The following is a 12,127-nucleotide window of genomic DNA, read 5'->3' as shown; positions in this document are numbered from 1 at the left end:
ATGTATGAACTAAACGAGGTTGAAGGTAGGGATAAGGAACAGGAAGATAAATTTATATTTTAAAAATCCAGGAAAGAAGGGGACTTTTAGTGAATTATGATTGGTTATTTCAAACGTTTCAACTAATAATTGTAATCTACAGATGCAGTAATTTTGTTTTTCATCATTGGAGATGTACATCAATTTATCGGCCATTGTCTTATCCCTTTAGATTCCTAGTCGGAGAAACTTTGAAAGGCAAACAAGATTATCCAAAATAATTTCACAAATATCCATCAAACTACTTTTCCTTTAAGAATTTAGATTTTTGTTGAATATGCAAAAAATTTAGATATTTTTTGTTTACTATTTCATTTATAGACTATAAAAGCCCCTAGAGGCCTCTAGGGGCGAAGCCGCTAGTCCTACATAACTCAATAAAATATTACTAGATATGGCGAGAAATAGATTTTCGTGTTTTTTTTAGTACTGTAAGTTTATTTTATTAAGGAAAACTGGTGCTTTCCCACAAAGTCCCTGTCGAGCTGGGGGGACCCATTATTTTCTTTAAAAAATTGAAAATAATGTTATGTTTTTTTTCTGTACCTAACCCCTGCGGGGCCTATAACTTCGTTGTACTAACCTTGCAGGGCTTCCCAGTACCAAGTATAACCTAACTTAATCCGTACTATAAAGAGTAATGAACAAAAAGACAACTTCCCCCCTCCCTCTACTTTTAAATAAGGGGGTAGCAGTGTTTGCGTTCAACAAGTCACTTTGAGGTAAATCCCCTGGAAAAGGCTTTCAAATCAATTACAATATTGAGAATGACAATAATAAACATGTTGATCTGTTGCAATATTTTCCAGAGATATTAAGGGTAAGACAATGGACGATAAATTGATGTAAATATATAATGATGATAATAGTTGTTTCTTGCATCGTATTATAAACGGCTTTCCGCGGATATAGAATGTACAATTATAAGATTAAAACCAGTTTTTTTTAGCCCCGAGGTGCCGAAGGCACTGGCTAAAAAACTGGTTTTAATCTTATGATTGTACATTTTATATTCGTAGAAAGCTGGATAAAATAGGATGCTAGGCATAGTTTTTTTCGTATGGATGAGAACCGGTTCCTATCCACCGGATTCGAATGAATACGAGAAACATAATTCCTATTCTGTAGAATACAATTATTGGTTTAAACGTTCGGATACTACTTGTTTGGAACAAACCAATTACAATTTAATAAAAGTACCCAAAGTTTTACAGCCAACAAATAAGAAAAGTTGTTAATTACGATGGGGACTATTGTAATTTACAGTCCAATGTCCCCTCCCTCCCTCCCTGACTATTTCAACACAATACTTGTTCTAGAAACTTTAGATCTACCACTCTGAAAAAAATATTATTTGCAGGCAAGTATATAAATTTTTAGTAGTGGAGCTACTCTATGACTTTATTCTCAACATTCGTCTGAATGGCAGCATAAGACTGTGGTTATTAAGGCTTATCTAACACTATCTAATATTTTCTTGCACTTTATGTTTTGTATGATCCTACCTTTAGAAACATATTCTTGTGTTAAGTATCTATTTATCCACCCAATTTACCCCATCCCTTCCCTTCCGAGTAGAAGAAAAAACTGACCAATAAATGGGGTCCATATTAGCAAGCCAAATTGACGATAAATTTTCCCCTGAGATGGGTTTTTGAAAGATGAATGCCGCGTTTTTTCGACATTTTTTAGACATTGATTGATTGAACAAAGACGATATATTTCAACAGAGTACACAACTTAAAAATTTAAAATTTTAAAATTATTATTTTAGCCATTTGTACAGTAGACTATAAAAGTTTTTTTAATTTTTAATCAATATAATAGATTTGAAATCTGCATAAAATTCTAAGGATTTTTATAAAATTAGTTTTTTATATAATTCTTTATTTAAAGGCGCAAATACAAATTAAATTAAATAATTTTGAGATCTGTGATTGGTGGATTGAAAACTATCTGCGCTCTGATTGGAGAAGCTTAAGTGACGTACATCATTCAACCAATTAGAGCGTAGGTAGTTTCCAATCCAGCTATCCTATTGGTCAAAATTTATTAACTTAAATCGTATTTGCGCCTTTAAATAAAGAATTATATAAAAAACGAATTTTATAAAAAATCCTTAAAATTTTATGCATATTTCAAATCTATTATATTGATTAAAAATCTTTCCAACTTTTATAGTCTATTGTACAGCTCTAAAAAGATGCATTAATTAATATGCAGCAAAATGGATTAAAGATAATTTGTTTTTCTTCTGTGAAGGCCGTACTAACAAAAGCGAAATAATTAAATAAATAGTTGTATACTCTGTTTAAATTTCGCGAATCGAAAAAATGCGGCATTTTTTTATGAGAACCCATCTCTGTCATAATATCCACGTATAGTTCATATCCATTATTACATTTCTTTGGTTGACGAAAGAATGATCACTGAATCCTTGTTTGGGCATTTACAAAATTGTGCATTATATAAATAATAGTGCAATGCAAATACATAAAAATAATACAGTTCGGTTTATACTTTATTTGCAGCATGATACATGTTATCTGTATATTAGAAGCTACGGCCCTAGAGACCTCTAGTGAAACTTAAGGTGAGGGGAGGGGGGGTCGAAACCCTTATTTTTTTAGTTTCAAAATTAAAGTACGATTTTTTTGTGGGGGTTAAATGTAAAGAGATCCTGTTACTTTTATATAGGTGTATTCTATGTATATTAATGTTTTTACAGCTAGTCACTTTTATATTAAAGTAACATGATCTTAGTCTGTATGACAGCCTGTATGTCTTGAACGATCTAGCTAACGGTGAACCAGTATGATTCTTCTTAACAGTTTAGCTCTTCATAGGTCCTGGGAAGGATTATAAATATTTTAGAGAAAGGTACAATAACCACCTCCCAAGAGAATGAGCGGATTTTGACTCCACCACACTTCAAGTGCCTCTAGAGGCCTCTAGGGGGCATAGCCGCTAGTATAGATACAGTATAAAGATGTTTCATGATTCATCGTCATTGTTTAAGAACCTAAAAGTGCAATATACTAGGAAAGAAAAAGAATGTTGTATTTGTCTTAATGAAGATCATTGGAAAATGTCCCAGCTATTACCAATGGAGCAAAACCCCCCCCCCCTTTTGTTTTTTTGTTTAGGTTAGGTTAAGTAAGGTGCATGTGGTGCATAAGGCCATTGTAAAGACAGAAAGCATTTTTTAAATTGTAAATTTGCAAAGGGGGATATCTGGGTCCTTTTGGGGATTTTACCAAACATTGCAAAATCATGCAGTTCTAAGCAAGAATACTTAATTTTAACCAGGTACAAAAGAAAGGTAAATAAATGTATAAGTATGGATAAATAATCCAGATAACTAGCTGGATCCAGTGTTGGGGACCTTTATCGTTTGCTGGCAAATTGCTTTCTGCTTTTTTCTAGCGACTTTGCTTAATATTTACAACGCTATTGGTTGATATTTTTTTTTGGAAAAAAGGTCCAACGACTATAAAATCTGAATGGGAATGCAGGCCTTAAGTTTTCAAGATTCAATTTCAAGTTTAAGGAAAGTGTTTAAACCCCTTTTGCACGCTAATAGATGTTATTCATATCTAAAAGCATTAAATTTATCAAATTTTTTAACCAAAAAAAAAGAGCGTCATGTAATTTAAAAATATTTTTAAAAATTTGTATTTGGGATTGATATATTTAACTATCCCATTCTGCTTTATTTATAGCCAAACACATGCACTAGTTAAAAAAAGTTTCATGGAATTGCGTGTCCAAACGTTTTAACAATAATCTACAGAAGGGGTAATTTTGTGTATCATCATTGTAAATATACATAAATTTATCGGCCTATGTATTATCCCTTTATATCCGTGAATAAATAAATACTAAACAAGTTCAGATATATAAAAAGTAGCGAATGATTATTCGTTAGAATTCTTCAATTAATCAAAACTAGCCTACAGCTCACGTTGTTCACTGGTCTGTAATGTTCTTGAGAATATTAAATATCCGTACTGGAAAGGTAGAAGGCTGATGCAAATATTAAGGTATAAAATCCGATGTAGAGGGCCCGATCTTTCAGGGTTAAGACAGAAGGCTTATTTTATGTTGGCTGACCAATGCATGTATACTCTAAGAATAATATTGTCCGTCGGTCTATCGGTAATGCTCTTAAATAATTTTCCCAGCTTTTATCGAAGATATTTTTTGTGTAAAGATTCAAATACCACTAAGTATCATTACTCAGTATGTCTGTCTTTTGTGCACCCTTTTTGCTTTCATTTGCTTTGCCTTTTTTTTAATTCAAGAGCTTCTATAGTTATGGATTTTGTCATCCTTATTTATCTGTTAAATGTTAGTAGCGAAGTCAATAAATTTAAAAAGTTTTACTTTCTGTCTTTAGTGCTCTGAAATAAATAAATTACTATAGGAGAAATGTTTATTTTCCCTTCTGCTATTTAATATAGAAGGTTTAATTTTTTGGAAAGCAATGCACTTCTGTCCAACTATAGCTAAAATATTTGTTTTGGATTACATTTTTTATCAAGATTATAATGGAACATTTGCAAATTTCATTTTCCGCTGTTATTTAGTAGCGAATCTCATTTATAATTCAAAATGTCTGTCCGTTCGTCTGTTGGCTAGGATTAGGGGAAAATGAGATTTTCTCATTTACTAATCAATGTCCATCCGAATATCCCTAACAGATAGTTCTGATTGTTAATTTAGGCATATTAGAATTGTCCTATTGAATTCAAACTCGACAATAAATTTTTTGAACCTGTTATGTCCTTCAATGAAGTCAAAGTCAAAATCTTTATTTTTTTCCATTGCTTTACATAGCTGCTCTATCACGTTAGTATGTTCAAATAAAATATCTTGTATTTAATTAAGCTATTTAATGATATATTTACTCAAATTTTATTTTTCTCGCTCTCTATCCCCCCATTCTCTCTGACTCTCTCTCTCTCTCTCTCTCTCTCTCACTCTCTATCCCCTAATTCTCTCTCGTTCTCTCTCTCTCTCTCTCTCTTTTTCTCTCTCTCTCTCTTACTCTCTCTCTCTCTCTCTCTCTCTCTCTCTCTCTCTCTCTCTCTCTCTCTCTCTCTCTCTCTCTCTCTCTCTCTCTCTCTCTCTCTCTCTCTCTCTCTCTCTCTCTCTCTCACTCTCTCTATCCCCTAATTCTCTCTCGGTGTCTCTCTTTTTTCTCTTTCTCTCTCTCTCTCTCTTTTTTTCTCTCTTTATCCCCCGTTCTCTCTCTCTCTCCCCTGATTCTCTCTCGTTCTCTCTCTCTCTCTCTTTTTTTTTTCTCTATCCCCTCGTTCTCCCTCTCTCTCTATCGACCCGTTCTCTCTCTTTCTTTTAAAAATATTAAGTTGCACATAAAGATTACGACTTTAATGTCTTATTTTATAATATCTGTTTAACTGATTTATTCAGTAATTTTTTGTTTTATCTATATTTAATGTAACAATACACGATAACGTTTTGCTTCATTTTTTTTAACATTTTTAAAAAAGAATATACACCTTATATTTTTCATTTCAAATTTTCGTCCTGAAAGGGTTAAAATGTTTAATATCAGACCACATTACGGGAGTGTCGCACGAATCAATTTATATTAAAACTAAGTTTTCTTAGATTTACTATATTATAAAATTAAATTTTCTGTGTTATGAATAGAAATCAAATACTTAAATGTTATTCAAATAGCAACATGAATTAAAAAAATTAATTTATGATGCTAAAAGTAGAATAATGGGTCTTATTGTTCTGGTCAATGAGAATTTAATAGGGATTATTGGAGCACTATGAGTTTTTAACATTCTTTAGTTGGAGAATTCGAGCTTGATTATAGACGTTTATTTCCTATATAGATCTGTCATGGATCTTGATGCAATACAGCAGGCCGTTTTGTACATGTTAAAAATTAGAAGATTTCATTAAATAAAAGTAATCGCAAATATACTTAGTAAATGATTTTTAGAAATAAAATTAGCCAATTAATCTTAAAGGATAAGACAATCGATAAACTGACCAATAAATAAGATCCATGTTAGCAACCTAAATTTTTACCCTGTCATAATATCCACGTATATTCTACATCCATTGCTTTCTTAAAGTTTAGTTGTTGTCCATTTTCCATTAAACTAAACTTGGCAAATAATATTTGCAAATATACTTGCAGACAAAAAAAACCTGAAAACCAATTTTTAAATAATTTCCTTGAGGGAAAATTATAAAACCAAATTTGCTGAAAGGCCCAAAAATTCTGAGTATTTAAATATCAGATTTGAATTCTGAGAATCTAAAACTATGTACAAAATTTGCATTCTATTATGAGTGAAATTTTATTTAAGGTATATCCGTATAAATAAGTAACAGGATGTATGTCTGTCTTCTGTTTCTGTGTGTGTAGCAAAAGATCTTGCTAAGCGCTGAACCGATGTAGTTCTTCTTTTTAGTGAAGCTTCTCTTAAATCCAGGAAAGGTTCATAACTTTTTTTTTGGAGGAGAGTACCTCTCAAGTGAAAAAATCATCCAACCCCCCAAAAATTTAGTTTTTACATATTCTTTTAAAATACTAACATGAAAGTGGAGCTTGGGATAGCCCACCATCCCTTAAGTGCCCCTAGTGTCCAATTTGACGCAAAAATATATCTATAGATGTATAACAAAACAATAACACAGTAATAGTGTCTGACTGATTATGACGTAGCAAAAAAAATTAGCCAATGAGAGGCCACTATAAATTTTACCATTGGTCAATAACGGCCTCTCATTGGCTATTTTTTTTTGTTACGTCATTATCAGTCAGACACTATTACTGTGTTCACAAAATAACTACCTGGATCCCCCTGTTGAGGACCTTTCTCGTGGGCTAGCAAATTGATTTCTGCTTTTTCTTAGCGACTGTGTTGATATTCCCGACGCTATTAGTTGGTTTTCAAAGACCCACTTGTAAGTCGGCACAGTGTCCTCGGGAAGGGGAAATACAATTATTAAACCCTTTCTCCTTCTATTCAAATGACACAAATAATACATGATCCATTATTAAAATCGCAAAATATCTGTACAAATGATAGTTTGAATGATATTAATGTAAATAAAAATATACAATTAATGGTCAATGATAGGCCAGTATACATTTTACCATTAGTCAGTTAAAAAGTATATTGGCCTATCATTGGTCATTTGTAATGTATGATGTCATTTTTTACTAGGCATTATAAGCAGCTTTGTACAAATTAGGAAAGTTTTAATAAGATTCTTGCAAATATCAATCCGGGCAAATCTTACGGGTGCTCTATCATTACCACGAAAACTAGTTTTTTTTAATAATTAAAATATAGATAAGGTAATAATTTGATATTATCCTATTGAATAAAGTAGTAAGCTTTTTTTGTCTGTAGCGATACGGTCCTCCTTTACAATTAGGTTTTTTTTCAGTTGGTGATATGGTTTTAGGCTATTTTATTTGTAAAAATATATCTGGGTATGGTTTTAGGTTTTTTTTACCCTTCCATATACCTTCGAATATATAGCTCAAAGATGCAATATTTTTTACTTCTAATAATTTATTTGCTATTGTTTTTCTGCAAATTTAATTACTTTGATATTTGCAGAAGCATTCATTTGCAGTAAATGATAGTTTAGCGGACATGATGGCCCAATATCTTGGAGGGCAGATTGCCAATTCCATAAAATAACAATTTAGACGGGATTAACAACATTCAACACTTTCATTCACCCAGGGACATTAGGATAGGTTTAATTTGATAACAATAATAATACTTTAAAATCATGTATACCAACAGATCTAATTAAACTCTGTTTTTACTCATTCAGGAAATCTTCATAAAGGTCCCAGGCGGTTTTTTTATCTAGTTTTGAGAAATGTTGGTTAAACTTCCAAATGGTCTAATAAAAAATTTTATTTTTGTTGTTAATCATTTAAATCCAAAATATTCGACATAAACTATAAATGTATTTTAATTGTATATAATTAACAAACATAGGAGATGAATAAAATAAGATGTTAGGAGCAAATTTGCTATCAATGTATAATACAAAGTAGAATGATATCTGTCTTCTTTTAATTTTATTTTTAATTAAGAAAGCTTGAGATAAAGAAAAAGGAAAGAAAAGTCCCTAGATGTCGTGAGCGAAACTGCTGGTATAAGATAAAGCATTGATGTCGGTAGAAAAATCATATTCCTTAATTCCTGTTTCTAGCTATTATCTAAAGTGTAATCACTGCCAAATTAATCAAATAAAAGTATCTTTTTAAAAAAAATGAAAGCCATTTTAATTTCCCTTTTTGTTTAATTTTTTTTTGTATTTGCATTGTAAACAAGGATGACTTCATCCATTAGAGATACTTCGTTACGGACGGACGAATGGATATTCACTAAATGTAGAGAGGCTTCATTTCAAAAAATCATAATAGTTATTCATCGCATCGTGTTAAAGACTACTTTCCGCGGATATTAAAATTTAAATTGTTAGATAAAAATTAGTCTTGCTAGCTACGAGGGGCCTAAGGCCCGGACTAACAAAACTCGTATTAGATTTATGATATTTATTTAAATAATTTTGGAAAACTGTCTGTTATACACTAATTGATATAGAATATATTCATATATTATGACAGGGGGAAAATTGTCGTTAATTTAGGTTGCTAATATGGAACTCATTTATTGATCAGTTTGTTTATCCAGTAGGAGAGGAGGGGATGAAGGTAAAAAAGTTATTTTTAGCCCGCTTTGAGTTTCACTTTATCAGAGAACATGAAAATCTGGTGTAACATCCAAGTAATAATATATACATCCATTATTACAATACATGCAAACAATACTATTTTTTTCTATGAAATGCTTTTCTACTTCGTTTCAATTTTATCTACTTTCTTACAATTACAGAGTTTTCTCATTCGATTAAATATATGTTACACAATTTGGGGTAAACACGTCTAAGAAATTAAATCTTTAATCTAAATTGTTAAGTAAGTGTTAAGTACAAATTGAAAAGTATAACTTGGAATCAAGAAGTAAGATGCTTTGCAATTTAAATAAAATTTTCACTTTTTCTAATTATTAAGACAATTATAAGGAATAGCTGTTTATCGCATTGTATTATAGACAGCTTTCCGCGGATATTAAAGTAAAAAAAAAATTAAAACCAGTTTTGTAAGCCCTAGTGGCCGAAAAATGTAAAAAGAAAATCACGTTACCCCCAAAACGTTTCAGACGAACATACATACAGACGGACATTTCAAAGTATAGAGTAGCTTCGCTTCTAAAAATACAGCTCAACACCCCTGCACAAAGTGTCAAAGTGCAAAAAAAACACTAGAGTCAAATTTTAAAGGAAATGAACATCGTCACCGTAATTACCAAAGAGTCAGAGAGAGGGAGGGAACATTGGGCTGTTTATTACACTAGTCCCCCAAAGTTTTAAATTAACGTTTTCTTATTCGTTGACTTAACAACTTTGGGGTTGTTTAATTAAGTTAAGTGTCCAAACGTTTCAATGACTTATTGTATCCTACAAAAGGGGTAATTTTGTGTATCATCATTGGGGACACACATCAATTTCTCGGCCATTGACCTATCCCTGACTCGCAAAGACATGTCAATTATCGAGTGTAAAGATAATGGAAGTAGAATATAAGCGGATATTATGACAGGGAAAAAATTGTCTTCAATTTATGATGCTATTTCCCCTGTCATTTATTAGTAAGTTCATTCATCCAGTAAGAGGGGAGGATATATGGTAAAAGGAGTAGAGGTGGGGGATCATAATTTTTGCCCGCTACAAGTATCACTTCATTAGGGTGCATGATAATCTGGTGTAAGATCCAAGTAATAATAAATCCATTGTAAAGGGTTTAGAGCTCAAAAGTCGGGGCAGGCACGCAACAAAATTTGCAGTGTGTAATAAAAATCAACAGTAAATCAAAACAAGTAAATTATGTGTCCATTTGAAGCGCAGCAATAACAAACTAAATTGATTTTATAAAAACAGTAGGCCAAGCTTTTTGAACGAATAATGGATCATCATTTTATTTATGTATTCTATTTTTTAACGTAGTAAAGTTTTTTTTGTTTATAGCTTAAGATTTCGAAAACTACTGGATCTGATTGAATTCTTTTTACTCTAGAATCTTCACATGGAATGTTTAAGGCTATATTTCTGGTTTTCCTATCCCTTTTAATACAGCGATCTTAAATGCTAGGGGCGCAGATAATAGTTAATCATAAAGCAGATCTATTTAAAAAGTAGTGACATATGTACATAAGTTTTAGAGAAGCCTCGCTACTAAAAATCAACAGTTAATCAAAAATAAGCTTTCAGCTTTCTGCGGATATTAAAATAAAAAATGTAAAATTCAAACCAGTTTTGCAAGCCCCGATGGAGCAAAGGCCATGGCTATAAAAACTGGTATTGTTTTTATGATTTTTATTTTAATATCTTTGGAAAATTTTATGTAATACGATGCTAGACACGATTTTTCAGTAAGGCTAAGGAGAGAGAGAGAAAATGAGAGTTAAAGAGAGAGAGAGAGAAAGATTGAGAGGGAGAGAGAGAGAGAGGCACCTCTTATGGGAAACCGCCAAGAAGAAACCTAACCTGAATTAATACCAGTAAGACTACCAGTTCTTGAGATGCTGTCTCGGCTGATCAAATTATCTCGGCTGCAGCTGTCCCTGATCAAATTATCTCGGCTGCTGTCTCGCAGCACATTTTCCCTGCTGGTTGCTGTTGAGGCGCGGGTATAGTTGTTAGTGCTGTTGCCACATCCCTCCTGCAAAATAATAGAATGAGCACATAATCCAAAGAGATCTAAAGGGATAAGACTATAGCCGATTAATTGATGTAAATACATTCCTAATGATGATAATCAAATTTACCATTGATGTATATTACAATTATTGGTTGACATATTAGACACTCAACTTAATGAACCAACCAACAAAAATCAAATAAAAGTCCCCAAAGTTTAAAAGCCAACGAATAAGAAAAAGTTATAATAAAACCCCTCCTGCAAAATAAATGGATATAGTCTATAGAATATACGTGGCTATTATGACATGGGAAAAATTGTCGTCAATTTAAATACTAATATTGACATCAATTATAGGTCAATTCGTTCATCCAGTACAAGGGGAAAGGATAGCTTAAAGGTGGTTGATGAGGGGAACTATTATTTTAGCCAGCTTAAAGGTAACTTTATTATAGTACATGATAATCTGGTGTAAGATCCAAGTAATAATAAATCCATTGCAAACTATAACTTTATATGTCAGCTGAATTTGAGTTTCCGATTGTGTACATAGCACCCTCATCCTATCTCAATATTTACTACTAGCAAAAAAAGCTTCAAACTTCCCCCCCAAAAAAATCTAAATTTGAAAAATTAAATTTTTAAATGTATAAATAATCGTTCATACATTATATCGCTTTTCCCTTTGACCGGAGTAGCTGAAAATAGCTTTTGCAATTGTTATCTGTTATACAACTTTAGAAATTAGGGAAGAAATGGGCAACTAATTTTCAGTTGATCACTGTAACATGGTTATATTCCTCTAGGTTCCAGTGTAATTTACAAATACAATCCAATGTCTCCTCCATCCCTCAAATTTTCAATTCGACAGACACAAACTAGAGAAGAGAATCTTTCTATAATTCTATAGATTTATAAAGGTTTTGTTGTGTTAAAAGTTTGATAATTTAGTTCATATAAGCGAACCAGGGAGGAAGAGGACAGTGGGCTAAATATTAAACTAGTCCCCAAAGTTTTATAATAACGTTTTTTTATTCGTTGGATCAACAACTTTGGAGACTTTTTTTTATAAAATTTTTATTATTAAGTCATGCCTTCAAATATTTCAACCACTAACTGTAAGGGGTAATTTTGTGTAGCATTATTAGGAATGTACATCAATTTATCAGCTATTGTCTTATCCCATTAGAACCCTGTAAGCGAACACATATGGAATAAAGTTTCTTAGAAGTAATATGCAACTATTTCAGAGGATAGGGTTCATTTAATATCAAAGCTTTTAAAATCAAGTTCTTAAGTTTCGAG

The 12,127-nt window shown here is 31.9% G+C and overlaps 1 protein-coding gene across 1 annotated transcript in view; it reads right to left on the bottom strand.

Moving 5' to 3' along the window:
* Window positions 1–12,127, bottom strand: part of LOC145330229 (uncharacterized) — a 158,196-nt gene that overhangs the window by 81,890 nt on the left and 64,179 nt on the right. Inside the window, exon 4 of the mRNA XM_080174839.1 lies at window positions 10,669–10,843. Within this exon, the coding sequence (XP_080030965.1) occupies window positions 10,669–10,843 (175 nt within the window). The remainder of the gene's footprint in view (window positions 1–10,668; window positions 10,844–12,127) is intronic.

This window comes from Acartia tonsa, chromosome 10, assembly GCF_053477335.1.
Source record: "Acartia tonsa isolate MP-2025a chromosome 10, ASM5347733v1, whole genome shotgun sequence".
In the NCBI taxonomy this organism is placed as follows: domain Eukaryota; kingdom Metazoa; phylum Arthropoda; class Copepoda; order Calanoida; family Acartiidae; genus Acartia; species Acartia tonsa.
Note: the sequence above shows the minus strand (reverse complement) of the source record. Positions and strands in the feature narration are given on the sequence as shown.